Source organism: Lissotriton vulgaris, chromosome 2_1 (assembly GCF_964263255.1).
Source record: "Lissotriton vulgaris chromosome 2_1, aLisVul1.2, whole genome shotgun sequence".
Lineage (NCBI taxonomy): Eukaryota > Metazoa > Chordata > Amphibia > Caudata > Salamandridae > Lissotriton > Lissotriton vulgaris.
In genome coordinates this window covers 1645671942-1645692540 of record NC_141687.1, presented here as the reverse complement: position 1 = coordinate 1645692540, position 20599 = coordinate 1645671942, and the positions used below count along the sequence as shown (strand labels likewise).

General features: G+C 45.1%; 1 protein-coding gene across 1 annotated transcript in view; it reads left to right on the top strand.

The window, feature by feature from the left end:
* The window catches only part of LOC147733006 (discoidin, CUB and LCCL domain-containing protein 1-like), a 250679-nt gene that overhangs the window by 173956 nt on the left and 56124 nt on the right, over positions 1-20599 (top strand). Inside the window, exons 9-10 of the mRNA XM_086957563.1 lie at positions 9853-9977; positions 10831-10999. Coding sequence (XP_086813689.1) covers positions 9853-9977; positions 10831-10999 — 294 coding nt within the window. The remainder of the gene's footprint in view (positions 1-9852; positions 9978-10830; positions 11000-20599) is intronic.

Here is a 20599-nt window from a genome sequence, read left to right as displayed (position 1 = left end):
AATGTCTGTTGGCCAGTAATGTGGGCCCCAGTGTTTGACGCTGTCCCCAGTCAAAACCAGCTCGGTTTTTCCCGGGTTCAGTTTCAAATGATTTTATTCATCCAAGCTTGGATGAACCTCATTGTTGACTGAAAGAAGGAGATGGAAGTATCTGAGTTGTCGATTGTGAATAAGAGCTGTAAGTCGTCCGCGTAGTTGAGCACCGTTACCTGTTTATCTCTGAGAGCCTGGATTAAAGGGGAGATGTAGAGGTTGAACAGGTGGGGTGACAGGGACGAGCCCTGAGGTACACCACATGTGATGGCTTGCTTGGAACCAACTAGATTGCCCAGGCGAACTGCCTGAGAGCGATCTACTAAGAAGGACTTCAGCCAGCAGGCTGCCGTGCCCCGGATGCCAGCCTGAGCGACACGGTCGATCAAGATGGTGTGATCGACCGTGTCGGGATCCTATTGCAGGACCAATACAAAGTGGCAGGGTATGCTTCATTTTTCTTGGGTTGTTCTAACCCCTTCTTACCTGCCTTTATCCGATTAACCCATGGGGAACCCCCTTCTATTTTGTTCCCAATCAGGATTGGCCTGCACAGGCTAGAAAGACACCCTGCGCAGAACAGGGAGTCTGTGGGGTTTCTCTAACGTGGCTGTTCAATACAGCCAGGTTAGAGAAACCTAAGAGCGCATGTGAGTGTTGGTCAGCCTGATACGGCCTCTCAAACTCACATGAGCACTGGGCGTGCACTAACACTCCTCCTCCCCTCACATGCCTCAGGTCCGCCCCTCTCTGCACACACTGGCTGAGCCAGCGGCCCAAAAATAAATATACTGAAATATCGTGTTTTGCTGCTGGCTCCGAGCAAGTAGATGCCCCTGGAAACTTGTTGCCCTCTGGGTAGTTGGTGAAAAAAATAAGGTAGTAGGGGGTCCATTTTGTGTTTACAGGTCATTCACACATGAAAGCAGTTTCCAATGCGCATCAAATGGCGCTGTCAGCCTTTCCCTAGCAGTGGGAACTGGACACAAACGCACACACTCACTTAATGTATGGACTTCTACACTGAGCCGCTAAAGCACAACATTCAATACATTTGATACGGTCATATTTTACGAAAAAGTACATTCTGGCTGACAGATGATGTTTCTATTTTATGAAAAATACACTCTGGCTGGTAAGGATGACTCTGTTGTGCCTCCTGGAGTCGTGCCTGCTCATGCTGTCTTTGCGACAGGGTCCAGGTGAGAAGGTAGTGACCAGAGATGCACACTCGTCAGTTGTTCGTCAGGGTACAAAGCCTGGCACGAGGCAGATAGTGTGCTAGACTGGCCCCAACCTAATTAAACCCTAAACTGTTAATCCCAGTGTGACGCTGGCCATCTCCAGCCCCTCGCAGTCTGGATTTCATTTGAACATTGTTGGAGAGTTCGTCGGCAAATCTGTGTAAGGCTATGCAGAGGCTAAGCGAGCGTTAAAGCTCCTCAGCAGTAGACCTGCACCTGTCCTGCACTGGTAAACATGTCTAGGTTGGGCCAGCCATGTTGTCCGTCTGAGTACCGGTAGGCTCCTTGTTTGAATGGAACTTCCGCTACTGCAAAGTGGAAAATCTGGAAGTTCTGGCACTTAATACCTGTGAATACCAGCCTATTTAACCATTGAGGCCCAGGAGGAACATGGTGTGAAAGCACCCGTAGAGTGTACTCTGGAAGCGTGCCCAACAAGATTGAACGAAGTACACAGTGCATGTGCTCCCTTGGGTAAGGTACTGTTATGTTATGTTGATTTGTATAGCGCACTAATCACCCGAGAGGGTATCCAGGCGCTTGGGCAAGGTGTGTGGTCCCACAGTGCTTATATGAAAAGCCATGAGTTTGGCTTCATGCGGAACTCAAGAAGTGAGAAGGAGGCTCTGCTGTGTTGTGGGAGGCAGTCATTCCTGTGAACACTACAGAGCACTGATAGCACTGAAGCCGCATCCAAAGCGCACAACCAATGGCCAGTACAAAGCACGATTAATGAACAGAAAGGGTTGATGAAGGAAGATCCTTAGTTCGTTTCCACTGCCCTGTACTTGGGGGCGCACTCCACCACCGGGGACTGTGCAGACTTGTAGGACCTCTTGCAGACGAGGTGGCCCTGGTGCACGCTGCTTTGGTCGGGAAGGTGCAGGCCGTGGTGGATGCTTTGGATTGATTGCTACTCTCTGTCGTAAGCCTTTCCCTGGCTTGCACTTCTCTGGTTTGTGAAAGACGCCCATGTATCCTTTAAATCCAGGTTCTTGCAAAGTCTTTCTACTCTGTTCATTAGGGTCCTTCAAGCTAATCAGTTGTCACTCTGGTGCAGTCTCTTTTCCACTTCAAGTGACCCCCCTTATCTATTCACATCACAGAGCTGGTCATACTCAACTGGCCTGCAGCCTGCCCTTGTAGCCTCGGGCTAAATTAAATCTTATTCACTATGCAATGTAGACCAAGTGGTAAACATTACCCTATCACCCACACTGTACTGAATTACGTGCTGGCAAACACATTTTTTCGCTGTATACTTTCAAAGGCCATATGCATCTATTTTTTTGTGTGGGCCATATGCATCTATTATACAAATTCAATTTATAAGACTGCGCTCTAACAAAGAAAAGAAAATGTTTGTACAGAAACCACATTACTCTAGCGATAGTCAATAATAATCAGCATGAAAATATTGTGACACATCTTTCCACACCTAGAAGGTTCCACAGAAGGTTCAATCAACAACATCACGCATTTTGTCAGGATTAGATTGTGCTAAAGGCCTATAACATGGCACCTCACTATCAATATTGAGAAAGCTGCAAAGAATTCGGAACCATGCAACAAGACTGCTTATACTTGTAAATATACGAATTTGTATCACCCTGGTTCTGAAATCGCTCCATTGGATGGCAGGCACAAGAAGATCTTTGCTAAAACCTCTGTGCATCACAGGGCGATAAAATGAATTTGTTAAGAAAAAATCAAATACTTTCAACCTAGGGACCCCGCCTCCAAGGTAACACTCCGGGTAATAATTCCAGCAATCAAACATTGCCGGCAATAGTTTCTCCGCACGGCTGCCAAACTAGAAGTCACTGCAGGCCAAAAAAGAGCCAGTGAGAATCACCTGAGGCTCAGAAGAATGTGTAAGAGTTGGCCTTCCTAACATCTTCACTAGATATCATACCACCAATTTTTATGGATTCTTCTCCCCAGCAAATGTTAGTCCCTGAAAAAATACCTGGACCTCAGACATAGGTTAAAGAGCCTGTTTCTAAAACATGGAAAACCGGGACGGATCTCAAGACCTCCATGTAAAGACGAGAGCTACTTCAAAGACTAACATCTGGATTACTCCACAGACAGCAAATACAAGAACAAGCATTTCCAATACAAAAGGTCGTGCTAGTTATGGGATCACATGTCTTGGGCATCTCTATAAATATAATGGCTTTGTTTCCTTTGAGAATGTGCAGCTTCAGTATAAATTGCCTAATCATACGTTTTCCAAATATCTCCAGATTAGGGATGACCTTGTGAGATATCTAGCCCTGACAAAAATATCTAGTTCTGAGATTTGGGACTGCTTGCATGGGGAGAAGACACAATCTATGATAAGCCATATGTTCAAGTGCTTTAATAACTACAGACAAGGTGATTATGAAAAACTGGCAGAGCGTTGGAGTACGGTTCTGGGGACGGGGATCACATCTAGCACTATGGAATAAGCACTATAGATGACTCAGTATATTCTGTGAGTCTGCGGCTACAGCAATTCCATACTATATGCTTGCTGTACCATATGCCAGAAAAAATAGCTAAATGGACTCCGCTTGGGCTAGGTGGTGATCGGACAAAATGTCCCAGATGTGGTTTGTACGCGGCTAGTATAATGCATATGTTTGCAACTTTTCCGGAATTAGAGACACTCTGTCAAAAGATAGGCCAAGTATTCTCTCATAAACTGTAGATAGACTCGCCTGTTACTGTTACAGAAATTATGATGGGTTACAAGCACACAAATCATAGACCTCCGTGGTTATGTATGTTCAATGTTACTGGTCGCCGCTAGGCTGGTAATTGCCCAGGTAGGGATTTGTCCAAAACCTCCTTCTATAAGTGATTGGTGGATGCTTGTTAGGGAAACGTATGAAATGGAAAAAGCTTTTGCTAAGGCATGGGGTATTCGCTCTCTGATGAAATTAGATGCAATATGGGGGCATTTCATTTTAGAAACCATTTTTTTGAATACTATTATTTGAGACATCGATAATTGTAATGTTCTGGCGATCCTTTCTGCTAAAAGGCGTACGTTTGTTTGTTCTAAGCTCTTGAGTCATGTGTTCTTTATTTTTTTATTTATTTCTTGATTGATGTAATACTGTGACAAGTATGTTGCCCTCTTGTTCACCATAAAGAAAAAAAAAATGAAAAAAAGCAATGCAATAGGTCACGCATTTGTGATAGTTAGAGCTATTGGTGTTGTAAATGACAATGTGCCTGTAGAAGAGAGGGGCATATTTTGACCCACAGACATAATACAGCGAGGAAACAAACATGTACAAAGTAGAAACATTACAGTAAACATTACATAATAATATCAGGTTTCTGTTGTAAGAACCCCACAATGTGGTGTGTAAGTGAAAAACATTTATTTCCAAGTGTAAGCAGCTCTTTTGCCATAGTTTATATTATATACTTGCTTAGTATAGTATCCACGGTTGCTGGCTATCGCACTTATTGTGCTTCACTGTTTGAATGAAAGAATCTGCAAGCAAGTAACAATGTGGTACGCTGGCAACGCGCTTCAGCACCATGTCAAGATCAGAAAGCGCTACATATATGTTACTTAATAAAACTTGCCAGTGGTAAGCAAGGTGACGGTTGTTAAAGGAGCTATGCGCCTAAATTGTTCACAGCCTTGAGGCACCGTGTCCAAGCAAGCCTTGTTTTTTCGCAGCAAAGGGGTATGTAGTGATTGAGCGTGAATGAGCAGCATTTGACAGTGAGAATACACAGGACTGTAAATACTTCCAGATGGGCTGAGGAGAAGGGGAAGTGGTAAGGACAGCAGCTGAAGATTATTTGGCAGCCTTAGTGAAGCAGAAACAGAACATGAGCTTCAATGGCTAAATAAAGTCGCCACAAAGTCCGCCACAAAGTCCAGAAGGGATAGCATCAAGCAGGAGGCATGGGACCAACTAAACGACATTAACATCTTGAGAGACAGCAGGCAATTCTGGGCTGTAGTAAATCACCCTTATTTTTCAGATTCTCCAAATCTAGATACCGATTGTGTAATACCCGACGAGAAGTGGCTGGCCCACTTCAGCTCTGTTTATGGTGAGTCTGGTGCCTGTTCGCTGCCACAAAACTGTGCAGGCTTTGTGGCCACACCTATACAATTCAACAGCGGGGAAGTGGAAAAAGCAATCTGTGCCACAACAAAGAATAAAGCCCCCGGCCCAGACGGGGTACCAGCTGACTTTTATTTACACTCCCCCAAATTCTGGGCTGGTATCCTGGCAAATGTGTTCACAGCCGCAAACACCTCGCCCCCCCCCAAATACATGGGCTACGTCCACCATCGTGCCTATATTTAAAAAGGGATGACCCAGGGTGCTACCGGCCCATTTCTCTCCTGGACTCTGCTATTAAGATCCTGGGCAGAGTCCTTCTAGTGAGATTAAGAGACAGCCTGGAGGATTGAGGTGGCCTGGCTGATATACAGTATGGCTTCAGGGAAAAAAGGGGCACGCTAGAACAGTGCTCAAACCTGCACCTTCTGATTTCTAAGTATACGGTGGCCAAGGAGGGGACCTTGTATTTAGCATTTATGGACCTCTCCTCGGCCTTCGACTTGGTCAACAGATCGAAACTTTGGGAAATCCTAACCAATATGGGAATTGACGCCGACTTGGTGGCTTTTATAGCTTCTATGCACCAGGATTTATTCGCTGCTGTAAGAGTAACCAAAGAGGGAAGATGCACGTCAAGTTTTAGATCTCTACGGGGCGTTAGGCAGGGATGCATATTGGCCCCCCTGTTGTTTACTATCTATATAAATGACCTAGGCAAGCATTTACTCGAGGCAGCATGTGACGTACCGCGTGTAGGAGAAGTTAAGATCCCTGCTCTCCTATACGCGGACGATGCTGTACTCATTGCACGCACAGGGGTATGTCTCCAAAAATTGTTGGATGCTTTTGGGACTTTTATGGACCGGTTGGACCTGAAGGTTAATGCCTCCAAATCGCACACCATGGTTGTAGGGACACAAGGGAAAAGTGGCAAGAGAGGAACTAAAACCTTCTTTTGTAAAGGGGAGATTGTGTCGGGAGTTCCCGTGTTTCCATACCTGGGAGTGCTTTTTGATAGCAGGGGTACCTGGGGCCCACAGATACGTGCAAAAAGCCTAGCGGTTACAAGAACATCTAGGGCCATCTTAAGTTTTGCTAAAAGGCTGGGACATAGACCCATGAAGGCCATCATCCAGGTTTATAACAGCAAATCCCTTCCCGTGGCTTTGTATGGTGCCTCCCTATGGGGTTATGCACGAGTAGAAGAAATCCAGGTAGCCGAAAATAGTTTTTTACGTTCAGTCCTGTCCCTCCCCCAATCCTCCCCGGTTTTCTCCATTCATACAGAACTTGGTTTGGATTACATCCAGGACAAACTGAGACTGGCCCCATTAATATACTGGCTTAAGACCTGGTTAAACCCTGAACTACTGTTAAATCACACGATCATGAGGGATGTGATGAGTTTAGAGTATAGTCACAAGATACCATGGATGGCGTATTTGTACAAATCTTTTAATGAACTAGGACGTCCAGATTTATTCACCTCCCCCTCGTGTATCACAAAGCAGGATGTGAGTCTTACAAAAAAACAGTTTATGTCTAGGGCATACATGTTGCGAGAAGAAGTCGAATTATCAAAACCATCTGTTCGAATGCATTATTTGTCACTCCAGTCACCTGCAATTGAACCCTATTTATGTTTCGTCACTAATCCGTTTCATAGATTTTTGCTTACAAAATTCAGATTTAACACTATCCATTTTTATTTGGGCCATTTTAATACCTGGATGAAACCTGAGTTAGCTCCCCCCTGCACTTGTGACAATTTTTCTGTTCAGGACAGTTTACATTTTGTTATGTTTTGCGATTTCTTCTCCGACCAAAGGAAAAAATACCTGCTACCAGTTTTAAGAGAAGCGGGCTTCTCCCAGGTGAGACCAGCCATGTTATATTTAAAATCACTGGGTAACATCTGTATCACTTTCGCCATGGCCAATTTCCTTGTGGCAGCAACCAGAGCCAGAAGGGGCATGAATTTGGAAATCTGATGTACATAATGTGTTTTTTAAATATTTTAACGTACTGATTTTCGTCTCATTAACTTGCTCATAAATGAAATTGTTTAATTCCTTTTTAAATTGTAAATAATACTGTTTTTATGTACTTTGTATGATTTTAACAAATCGAATAAAGTTAATTTGACTGACTGACTGACTGGCTAAATAAAGTCTGCCAACAAGCTAGGCTTGACAAGAATGTATGACGTTACAACGCACACATTCACAACGCAAACCATTACAACGAAACTTTTACAACGCAGGATCCATTACAATGCATGCCATTACAACGCAGCTGCTATTACAACGCATGCCATTACAACGTAAGTATGGGTAAGTATTTTTTTTATTTTAATTAATAGGAATGTAATAGTAGAGTAAATATTGGATAGTGTAGGGGTTACAATTACTATTCTAACTCCAGGGGGGTGTAATAGTAGGGTAAGTGTTGGATAGTGTAGGGGTTAAACTTACTATTCTAACTCCAGGGGGGTGTAATAGTAGGGTAAGTGTTGGATAGAGTAGGGGTTAAAATTACTATTCTAACTCCAGTGGGGTGTAATAGTAGGGTAAGTGTTGGATGGTGTAGGGGTTACAATTAAATTAAATACTTGCCCATACTTGCATTGTAATGGCATGCGTTGTAACAGCAGCTGCGTTGTAATGGCATGCGTTGTAATGGATCCAGCGTTGTAAAAGTTTCTTTGTAATGGTAGTGCGTTGTGAAAGTTGCGTTGTAATGGCTGTTTCCCCTTGACAATAACGTGAAAGTTGGGACTAAGCAACACCATCACTAGTTAAAGGGACTGCAAGGAAGGGCGGCACAATGAAAACAAACTGTGACAGCAGGCAGAAGGCAACAAGTTGAAACACAAACTGTGATACGCGGAAGGTGAAAGCAACAAGAGCATTATTAAATACACTCACTCAATGTGGAGGAACTGGTAACACATCAGTGCGGGTGCCAGGCTGTTGTTGCCGCCCATAGGGTGCAGCCGCTTCATGGGAGTAGGAGGAAGCCCTGTCACCGAAGCAGCTGGTGCCTGCAATGAAGAGCGGGCGGTAATCTGGTGGAGAGAGCTGCAGACTACAGGAGCGTCAGTGTCACAGCCATAGCTCTGCCTGTGAGAAGCGAGCCCTTGCACCATTACTGCAGTTCCAAAATAGTTAGAGAGTACAAGGAGGGACGGGTAATCAAAACAAACTGCAACTGGTGAAGGGCAAAACTTACACCTGGGCAAATGAGAACAATCTGCAACGGGCAGAAGGGAGCAATGTAAAAAAAATTCAAATGTAAAGAAATGGAATGGGCAAATTAAATCAAACTGGTGTCCAGCAGCGTGGAGTTTACACTGCAACCTCTGTGAAATACGTTTCTGTCAGAAGGTGGTTGAAGGGCAGAAGCAGCAATGGGCTTAAAGCAACATAAAAAAAGGTCTGTAAAACAAGAGATGAAGAAACTAAGCGTAAGGAGACCGTGCTTGGCCGGTGCTCCTTAGCCTTGAGAGGAAGTAATGTATAGCTGTGCCAACGGTTTAGGAGGCAGGAAAGAAGAGCAATGGAGGAGGGAACCAATGAAAGTTGTTTATTGAATGCAACAGTTTTTGTAGACCGCGTATTCGCGCTGACCCTCGACTTAACAAGTAGAGATGCCCCTACACCTCATGGATGTCACACGAGGGTGCACATCAACCCTCAACGCTGACAAACCACCTTCAACCCTGTATGAAGAAATCACCAGATACCTCTTTACTAGCTTCCTCCCCCCACATGCTTTTTCCTTCAGATTACTTCCCCTCTTATGCCCTCTAACCCTTATGGTCAACATACCTGCTCCAATCCTATATATTATCTTTTGTTAAAAAGGTTTGTTTGACTTTATGTATGTTGCCTCTTTGATCAGTAACCAATCTACTTATCTCCCCTAAATCATCTAACTAATCTGTACATCTCCCAAATCATGTGCGCTAATTTTGAATATTAGCTTCACAATGTGGTAATATCCTCTCACTTACCTCCTACCTTTATTCTGTAACCCCTAACTTTAATAGAATTCTAATCTAACTCCTCTCCATAAAGAACCGTAGCTTCAACACAAGACCAGACTCTGGTCCAGACCACAATACTAAAATCTGCAAACTTTTGCCACATGAATAATAGAATAATGTATGTGAGGGATCTCGTCTGACTAGCACATTCCTTCGCTTTACTCAAATATATATATTAATACGTCACTGTACTAATTTCTATCCATGGGGTCTCCATAGTAACGTGTTACTAGCTGAAAAAGGGCTTCAGCGCCTTGTCGGGGATAGTAAGCACAATATCATTGGAATTACAATACAATTTGTTTGGCAAATGGAGTTGGACTGTTGCTCTGCTTGAATGAATCCATTGCTGGGTTGGGAACACATCGTATTCTGAAACTGTAATACTGTCACTCACTGTTCTTCCTTGTATTTACCCCTCTTTATTATTCTTTACCAGGGATCGTGACCAGAGGTTCACACGACAGTGGGTACAATTTCTACACTATGACTTATAAAGTTCTGTCCAGCCGAGATGGAAAAACCTGGAAAGTGTACAAGCCGAGCAGTGGTACTGAGGAGAAGGTAAGCTGAAACCGACAGGGCATTGAGTGCTCTGGAATTAAACATAGATCTCTGCAAAGGCAGATGCATTCTGTGAAATCTAGGTGGATGGTGATAAAATTGGCTCTATACCCCATATGTACAAAGGCAGATGCATTCTGTGTGAGAAAAAGATTCAAGGTGGGAAAGAGGTTTGATATTTCATCCAATTCCTACTGAGGCAGGTGCATGCTGAGTAAGTCAAGGTAATGGTGGGTTAATAGCCAATTAATCTAATTTATCTGGAGGACCATGCATTGTAGGTAATTCAATAAGATGGTGAGAAACTGGACACTTTATTCTTGTTGTAAAGTATTAGGTGCACTTTGGGTGCTTCAAGATGGTTGTACAATAAGCATCTGTAGCCCAGTTTTATTGAGGTAGGCGCACTCTGGGTCCGTCAAGGGTATGGTCAGAACATAGCTGGTTATTCCTTTTGTATATATAGAGGGCCTCCTGGGCAGGGCAAAGGGGTGATGGGGAAAGGATGTACTTATCTCACATCTACAAATACCGGTGAATTGTGCGAAAGGCAAAGTGATACGGTTGTATTCATGCCAGAGGGGGATGTACTGGATAATTGGGAATTTTCCAACAGGCTAGGGGCTCTCAACAGCTGTAGGCATCAAGAAAGGAACAGGCTGAGTCCTGAGGGGCAACATAATCTTTGTCCCAAAGGGTGTTTTAGAATTGTTTGTATTGTTATAATAATTTTCTACTATTGATAAAGCTGCACGATTAGATTCCCAGAATGTGCCACAGTCCTGGGTCGGTCTGAAAAGTCGCCATAGCCAAACCTCTAATGCCCTCCTATGTATGCCCACTCCACTTGCAGGTCTTTGAGGGAAACACGGACAGCCAACAAGCCACTTCAAACAACTTTATACCTCCAATTGTGAGCCGTTACCTACGGATTGCCCCCCAAAGCTGGAACATTCGAGCTGCCCTAAAGGTGAAGGTGTTGGGTTGCATGGCGACTCGTACGCGCAGTACCCGTCCTAACGGTGAGAGTCCATGGTAGATCGAGCTTATTCTTCTGACATACGAGGAGAAAGAGTAGGGCTTAGATTTCATATTGTTTCCCTGGTATGAAGCAGAATCTCCCATAACTTCCTGGAGTTTCACTGGGCACCCAGAAGCCTCCTGAGCTCCCACAGCCTCACTGAAATCTGCCTGAAATGGAACAAAATAAAAAGCAACTTTTCTGAATTTAAGTGGGGTGGGTCCTCCCAATGATCAGTGGCAGCAGTAATAACCCAGAACTGGTAAAGCCAATAATTCTTTCCTTTGGGACCTACAGGCTTTTCCAATACCTTTTTTCACAATGCTGTATAGCATTGGCAAGATACTCTGAGCACAGGCAAAAATAAAACAGAAAAAGATTAAAAGGTGTGATTGCGCAGCCGCAGTTGCTGCATCATTTCGTAGGTGCGTGCATGGGTTCTGATGTGTATTCTTGCACGTATCATTATGTATGCACACTTACAAAATGACGTGGGTGACATTTTTTAATCTGCTAATCTGAGGTGAATTGGTAAATTTAAAAAGAAACGATAAATACCGCAAAAGACCTGTTATTTTTTAAGGTGCAGGAGCCAATAGCAATTTCCTGCTTCACCAATTCCTCAAAAACTAAATAAAATTAGGGAAATAAACAGCGGGTGTGGCGCAGTGGAGCAAGAAATTTGGGAAAGCAACAAGTAGTGGGCGAGAGAGTATAAAATCAAGGACACATGGAAGAGCATTACAAGTGCGGGGGAGAAGCCATGCAACATGTATGTTGTTCGCACAGAATATGAACTGAGTGGCATGGATGAATTCATGGTGTGAATGTTTGTTCATGACGGGGCACAATTGAGAACCCTAGAGTTGAGGGTGAAGTCAGTACGAGTTTCTGACAGAGCATGTCACTGGATCATCACACGTGTTCAGACTGCTCATCCAAATCTTGTCTCTCTGCAGCTGTGCACGATCAATGTTCACATGCATGTCACTTGTAATTACTATTCTGTGGAGAAGTGCGCAAAGGAGTAGAAGTGGGCAAGTCAACAAATTAACCAGGAGAGCCTGTTGCAGGGATTCTGTTTGGATACAGAACTGTGCCTGGAATCAGTACCTACGGGCCTAAATCCGACTAGCACACAGTGCCCCACCTGCCCTTCCCAGAGTAACAGGTGAATTGGCAACCTAGAACACAACTCTCTAGTCCCCTGGGGAACCGTGGAAAAAGATCATCACTTTTCGCTTCTCACTCATGCATGTTCATAATAAACAAAAAAAAAGAAAAACGCCATGAAAAGTTAACAATATTTATTGAAACTATTGTGCTCTAACATTGAAGCAACTATGCTGAGGTCAGAAAACATATACAACTGAGCAAACTAATCAACATTACACGCAAACTGTATACAATGAAAAGCCCTATCATGGCGAATGATAAATTTGTCTAAGCCTACCCTCACTACGTGAGCACAGGAATATATATTAATGATCTTTGGGATTACAACTATACCCGATACTTCGTATTTTGTAGTTAGGTGGTCCGCACTGTAAGTGTAAAGGTTACACAAGGTTGGGCACCTGTTCCATGACCTGTCCCTCTACAAGAATCCTCCTCCCTGTTTACCTTAAGGAAAGTCTCGGTTTATATCATAAACTGTGGCATGTTGGAAAACAGCAGCTGTGCTTTTGTGTAGGGCTTAAACATTAGGAGATGTTGTTGACCAATCATAGCAAAACAGGGCACCATGTTCAACCTTGTATGAAAGTTCAGAATGAATCCCAAGAAGAACTGAATAATAACATGTACAGCGTATTTCTAAAATAATATAATGGCACAAAATAAACGTGTTATGTGTGGCTCTGGAAAGCAAAAGCGGCTTAAAACTTGCTGTTATGCTAAAGTAAGGGAGCACCAAGTGGGCCCTATAGGGAGCTCACTGCATGCGGGGTCAAGGGGGTGGCTCAAATCTTAGAGCCTGTGCCCACGACGAGCCATGAAAATATTAGCTATGTAAATCATGCAACATACATCACTTAAAGTATTTTAAAGTCTATTCAAAATTGAAAAAAAGGTATTTCTTTAACTAGTGGAAGTGTTGACATTAATATGGCACATTATATAACTGCACTGAGAAGTACATATTAAAAGTGATAGTTTTATAAAAACTTGTAGTCCGAACTCACATGTTTGAAAGTGCTTTCATGTGCAATAATGAAGAAAAAAGTTTTTGGGTGAAATATAATATTTTCCTAAGATCTTTCATTTTAAGTGGGAAACCGTGGTTTATCCAGGTTTTCTGGTTTCACTTTGTACAATCAGCCAGTCAGTGGTTATTTGTCTTCCTTTATGTTAAGGCTTTGTTTTTACCTCTTACTGCATTTTTAAAATATAGCGCAAACTCGACTAGAAGGTTGAGTGCTTTAAATAAATGCCAGTTTTTTTCTGCTCGCAAAGTTACATTTTGGCAGATCGCTGCACTTTAGGCAGAAAAAAAGCCCAGTTTTCTTTTAGAAGGACCGTGAGTGGCCTAACAATGTATCAAACGTAATGCTAACTGCATTAGGTTAAATAAATTGCCCATACTTCTGATTTCAAAGCAACTTCCGTAGCAGGGAAGTCGGTGTGCTTTGCCAAACACAGACTTCCCTGCTGAGAAAGTTGATTTGAAGACCTCTGTCTGGTCTAGCCAGTGCAATTAACTAAATGTAATTACCATTAGCGTAATTACATTTCCGCTCCCTGACAGTGCTGCTCAGCAGAAGAATTTCTTGTGCCATTTTCCTGTTCGCACAGACTGAAGAATACTTGTTTAGCAGGGTCTTTCCCCAGCAACCCTCCCTTTTTAGGTTTTGCCTAGCGGAAGCTGCGCTCTGCGCAGCTTTTCCGCGCAGGCGAAATCCTGTTGAGAACCGTAGGGTGCTTTGGTTCGGCCCTCGTCGTTGATTGGCTGGCTCCGTAAACGGAGCCTTGCCATTGGACGAGGGGCCTGTCCGTCAATGCCGGACCAGACACGGGGGCGTTCCCGACATTCTTTGGCTTTTGCCGACGTCACGGGACGCCGGGAACGCCCCCGTGTCTGGTCCGGCATTGCCGGCACTACTGCATCCTACCACTTTGCCCTCTTGCGCACTAATGAGGATTTATGGCGAGTCCACTAGTCCTTAGTATTGGGAAACCCTTTCCCCATTCTTTCAATCGCTGAAACCGCCGCCGTGGCTTCGACAGCGCGACCAGAGCCAGTGGGCTCGTCAGGAGGGCCGCGCTGCCATTGGGTGGCCCAGGGAGAGTTGCCGCGCAGCCATTGGCTGTTCCCCGGAAGCAGAGGTCCGGCCCGCCGCCTGGTTGTGGGCGGGGCCGGGAGGACGTGTTGTTCCGCTTCCCCCTGCCTGGGGGAAGCCTTTGCGGGAGTTGCCGGTCTCCCGTGCCCAGAGGGAGACCGGGGAAGAGGAGAGGTCGCGTCGCCGCTGCTGGGGGCTCCCGGCGCCCCGGAGGAGAAGTGGATCGGGAGCCTGGCGGCTCCACTCGGGAGGACGACGGCGGAAGGAGAAGGCGGTGCTTCATTATGAGGAGGAGACCCGCCGCCGAGCCGCCGCCCAGCAGAGAGGCCGCCGCCCGGAGGAGCCCGCCCAAGAGAGCCCGGTGAGTCTGAAGGGCTGGGGAGGGCTCCGTGCGGCTGCTGTTGGTGCCGGAGAGCGGCACATGGGCGGGAGTGGAGGTAGGGCGGCCCCAGCTGGCCTCTGCCCCCACCTCTTCTCCTCACGTTCTCGCCAGCTCGAGACTGGTGAAACCTCGTGCTGCAGCCTGTGAGCGGATCGAGGGCTGTCCTGGCATTTCCAGCGGTGGGGGTCGGTTCTCCCTGAGTGCTGCTCTCAGCAGTTGGCCAGCGGTGTTGTAATTAGACCCCGCCCGGGCAGCAGCAGTATTCTACTCAGACAGGCACAGGTGCTGTCACTAATGTGTTTAATGCAGGTTTGTTGTCACTGGAGCAAGATAGCGGTTCCGAACATAGGAATGCACTAATCAGGACGTGGTTGCAGTCATTGAAGAAGGATTGTACACACTAAGGCAGGTTCGCTGACATTGACACGATTGCATTCAAGCAGAATTATAGTAACTAAGGGGGTTTGCTGCCACTGACAAAAAAGTGCGTTCGCTTTGTTTTCTGTACTAAAGTTAAACTAGAACTTCGGGCACTAAAGCAGGTATGTTTTCACGTTAACAAGACAGACTGCAGTTTCTCTGGATATCACTTATTAACTCAGGATTAATACAAGATTACTGTCACTTTGGCAGAACTGCGCCCCCTGAATCAGGATCACACTCAGTAACAAGATTGTGGTAACTCTACTGCTACTCTCACAAAATTGCTACCACTCTGGTAGTATTGCTGCGCGCAAGTAGGGTCGATGACTGTGGAATAGGATTGCCGTCAGTGAGGCTGATTCAAGTCACTCCGACAGGACTATCCTCATCCAGGCAGGGCCGCAGTCAGAACCATATCTTCCTGAAAGTCTCCAAATCGCTTTCCTAGTGTTACATTTGTTCAAAGTTTTTGAGCGTGCTTGCTGCCTGGTTGTAGGGTCGATGACTGTGGAATAGGATTGCCGTCAGTGAGGCTGATTCAAGTCACTCCGACAGGACTATCCTCATCCAGGCAGGGCCGCAGTCAGAACCATATCTTCCTGAAAGTCTCCAAATCGCTTTCCTAGTGTTACATTTGTTCAAAGTTTTTGAGCGTGCTTGCTGCCTGGTTTGTTCTATCTATAGATTTTGTGTACCATGCAGTGCGTGTGTATGCCTCTTTTCTCTGGCCAGCTTGAGGGATCCTTGCTCCTGTTACTCGTGAGCATCTCTAGCTGCTTCTTGTTTGAACCATGGGGCGTTATTACAGTAACCGGGGGAGGATTGCAGCCTCTCGTACAGGGCTGTAGTGACTCAGCCAGACTCGCTGCCTCAAACCACATTGCACTCACTTGGGTAGGATAGGACTCACCATGTCAGGGTTGCAGTCACTGATGCAGACAGGTACCTCTGCAAACGGTAGTGCAGTTGTTTTGAGGCACGGGTTGCACAGGAATCTTTATGGGAGTGCATTCATTCTTTGACAGAGCTGTTGACCTCTAGGGTCCCACGGATCATCTGAGGTGGGGTTTCGTTTTCTCAGCCAGGATTACATTCCTAAACACGGGATGCCCCGCTGTTGTTTTAGAGATCGGTTCTGACGTGAAACCCTAAATTAGCAGCACTGTCCGAAGACGCAGATTATTTACTCCTAGGGCGAGCAAGCGCTAGATATCGATTACTCCATAAAATGGATCATTCGTGGCGGGGTGGGGAGGAGAAGGCGGGCGTGACAGTCTCCATGCCTCATTCAGCTTGATGCCCCTTCTGCGGCACCTGGACCAACGAAAGCATAGCAGGCTGTTTGCTGTATAGATGCTAAAAACCATTGACCCTGTGCTTAGAAACCCTGGAACTATTGCTTGTGAGGATTATCAATATTCATTCCCTAGTGCCCAGGCTATCGAAAGTCCTTCGATGCTGAACAGGTTTCTTTTTGTTTGTGCGCTATATAATCGCTAAATAACAGCAGCATTGTGATCAAAAGCTCCGAGACAGCTAATAAAACAAACCTGTCTTCGCTTTCATTGTGGTTAGGAGTGTGAACAGGTTTGCAGTTTTTAACCGCTCTTCACCTGTTGTGACTTGAATGATCGGAGCAGATGTGCTGCCGTCTACAAACTGACTGCCGTGCACGTTAGAGGCAACCCCTGGCACCCCATCTTGTCTTCAATGGATGCACATTTTTTTTTTATTGTTGCCTAATCGTTTATAGTTTTTGTTTCCAGAGTCGACTAGCATATTCATAACAACCCTGCTAATGCGCATTTTCTTCTCCATGTTGTAGTTAGAGTTTACCAGGGAGGGAAAGACTATCGTGATTGTACCTAAGATATCTGTTTCGTGTACACCATTATTCACGTTTGGAGGGAAGCGGGCTGCGCGTTAACACAAGTGATGTCAGCATTTCCACCTTGCATGGATTCAGTATACATGTTTATTTGGCAGAATAACATCTGTCGTTCGTTGAACGAGATCTATGTACGTAAATCTAGGTCAGTCTGGGGGATAAACAAGAGAACTCTTAAGTGATGGTGGTTGGATTACATTTTCTTCTCCCTACCAAAGCACAATATACCTGGAGAAGAAGAAAAGTATTTGCATCTTACAAGCATGGAAACATTGCGAGAAATTGTGGTTATGGTGTTCATGTCATTTTGCGTTCTTCTCCTATCACTTGGACCTTGATCCAAAAGAACCTCTTGGGAATCATCTGCACATGTGAGTCAGTGGTAAAAGATAGAGGATTCTGATTCAATGTATCTGTGATTGAGGAAAGCTCCCATAACAGGAAGTCTTAACATTCCTGACCGTAGAATCCAAGTTTAAGACAAACCAATGTGACTTATCAAGTAATTCATCATGTTGGCAATTTTTGACTTGCATTATCTTTCTTGACTCGCATTAAATGTAGCATACTTCTGCTCTGTGTGGGGGGGGCTCTGTGTGGGTGTATGTGTGGAGGGCGCTGTGTGGTTGTGTGGGGGGGCGCTGTGTGTGTGTGTGGGGGGGCTCTCTGTGGGTGTTTGTGTGTGGCATTTGCGAGAGATTAAGCTATTGGCATTGTAAATGACAATGCCATTTATTTATGTTAAAAAAAACATAAATAAAAATAATGTCAAGAGCAATGCCAATAGCTCTAACTTGAACAAAGGCAAAACCATTGCATTGTAAATGCTTGTTTTAGATCAAACCCCATCCAACAGCGAAGGTGTCTGGTTCACTAAAGACATCTTGGGGGCATTCAGAAAGATTCCCTGGGCATGCATGCCGCCAATTGCTAGCCATTGGTTTTGTGGTTTGTAACTCACATTTGCTTGGTTTCTATTTATTGACTTTAATTGTTTTAAGCAGCCCAGCTTGAGTGTTTCCCACCCATGGACCATCCCTTGTTTACTGTATTCTTCAGAGTACTCGATTTCTGTAAACAGGCCTTTAAATCTTGTTCTTATCTTTTCACATTTGCAGTCATTCAAATGCAGAGGTGAAATGTCAGGCACTGTCTTCTGGGTGGAGGGAGGAGGAGCATGATGTTTACCTTTATTTCTCTGATTTCAGAGTGAGCGGATTAATGTGACAGTCATGGTGACTGCTTGGGATGTTCTGGAGGAAGGCTTTAGGATGTTATTTTTTTCTACCACACAAGAAAATTTAAAAGTCTGGAAATTAACTGTCCATATATTTCAGAATGTCTCATAAACCGCTCAAATGCAGCATCTTCTTTTGAAGATTCTCAACTGTGGTGGGATTCGATCAAAGCAAATCAATACACTAGGTGATGACATTTCCACACATTACCATTTGTGCACTGCATACTTTTATCAGTAAAACGTATGTAACTGCAAATTTAATGGTAATTTCAATTGAAGGTATGTTGTCTGTAATGGCAGTGCGCTACCACACCATACATACTGCACTTTACACCACTACACTCTACGCTACTCCACTCTACTCGTCTCTACTGTGCACCACTCTACTTTATGCCAATGCACTCTATGCCACTCTACTCTGCACCACTGCACTTTTCACCACTGCACTCTAAGCCAGTGCACCCTACTCTGTACCACTCCACTCTATACCAGTGCACTCTACACCAATCCACTCTACAACACTCTAATCTACTCTGTACCACTGCACTCTGGCCCACTACACTCTACTTTACACCACTCCCCTCAATCCACAGTACTCTACCCTCTACGCCACAGCACTCTACCCTCTACTGTGCACCACTCCACTCTAGACCACTTCACTCTACTCTGAAATAGTCTTCTCTACGCCCTGCACTCTACTCCACACTATCAATCTGTCAATCAATTGGGATTTATAAAGCCCGTTTCTAAACACCCGATTGAGGAGCCAGGCTCTTGCAGGTCCCAAAGTCTTTTTTGAATATCCAGGTTTTGAGGCCCATTCGGAATACCGGAAGTGAGGTGATGGTCTGGAGCTTTCCAGGTCTTTGCTGCGATGTGGGAGAAGGAGGGTCCTCTACCTCTGCTTCAGTAGATATGGGGAATTTGGGCAAGGCAGAGTGTAGTCTTCCCGACAATTGGTGGAAGTTAAGGTGGTGGTTAATGTAGGCAGGTCCTTATTTGTGTAGAGCCCTGTGTGTGTGGGTCAGCAGCTTGAATTGAAATCTCTTCTGTATGAGGAGCCAGCGGAATTTCCTGAGGTGGGGTGTGATGTGGGTTTGTCAGGAAAAGTCAAGGATGAGTCTGGCTGTGGCGTTCTGTATGGCCTGAAGTGTCTGTAGGAGGTGAGTGGCGATTCCTCCTTTGAGGGCATTGATGTAGTCCTGTCATTTGGTGATGAGGGCTTGTGTCATGATGCGTCTTGCGTTCGGGGACTTGAAGATCTTACGTAGCATGCCCGTAGTGAGGATGCAGGCGAGGAGAAATCGCGTTGATCTGTTATTTCATGGTGAACTTGTTGTCAATGATGATTCTGAGGTTTCTGGCGTGGTTGGAGGGAGTGAGTGCGGGTCCTAGGTTTGATGGCCACCAGGAGTCATTCCATATGTTACTGCTGGTGCCAAAGATCAGTACTTCCGTCTTGTCTGTATTCAGCGGCAGGCAGTTGTTGTTCATCCACTCAGATGTGTGTCATGTATCTGTGTAAGTTGGTCTGGTGGTGGTGCGGTTGTCAGTGAGTGAAAGGATGTGTTGGGTGTCATCTGAGTAGGAAATTATGTTGAGATCATGGGATCTGACGATTATGTAGGCCAACAATATTATATATGAGCTGAAGAGTGTGGGTCTGAGGGATGAGCCCTGGGGGACGCCACAGGTGATCTCCTTGGTGAGAAAGGAGGTGATCCATCTGAGTGTGTCCCCTTGAATGCCAATGTGGTGGAGTCTTTCTATCAGTGTGTTGTGGGACATGGTGTCAAATGCTGCTGAGAGGTTGAGGAGAATCAAAGCTGCTGTTTCTCCTCAGTTAAGGAGGGTTTGGATGTTGTTGGTGGCTGCCATCAGGGTGGGTTCGGTGCTATGATTGCTAGGAAACCGTATTGGTAGACTTCGAGTAGCTAGTTCTGCTCCAGGTGTGTCATGAGTTGATTGTTTATGATCTTTTCCAGTACCTTCGCTGAGAATGGGAGCAGTGACATTGTCCAGTAGTTTTTGGGGTTGGTTGGGTTTGACATTTGTGTGTATGGTTGCAATCTTGTCATGGAAGAAGTGGGCAAAGTTTGTCACACAGCTCCTGTGAGGGTGTGTTGTTTTCACTGGCAGCCTGCTGGGAGAATTCCTTAACGATGTCGAAAAGTTCCTTGGTGTTTTAGGTGCTTGGTTTAGATGCATGCATCAATGGTTGTCTTTTTTTTTGCCTTCAGCAGGCAGTAGTAGAGGTTGAGAGAGGTCTTGAAGGCTGCCCTGTTGGAGGTGTCCTTTCTGGTGCACCATTTCCTCTCCAACTGCTTGCTGTTTCGTTTCGCTGTTCTGAGCTCTTGGGTGTACCAGCTGGCCTTTTTGGAGGATTTTCT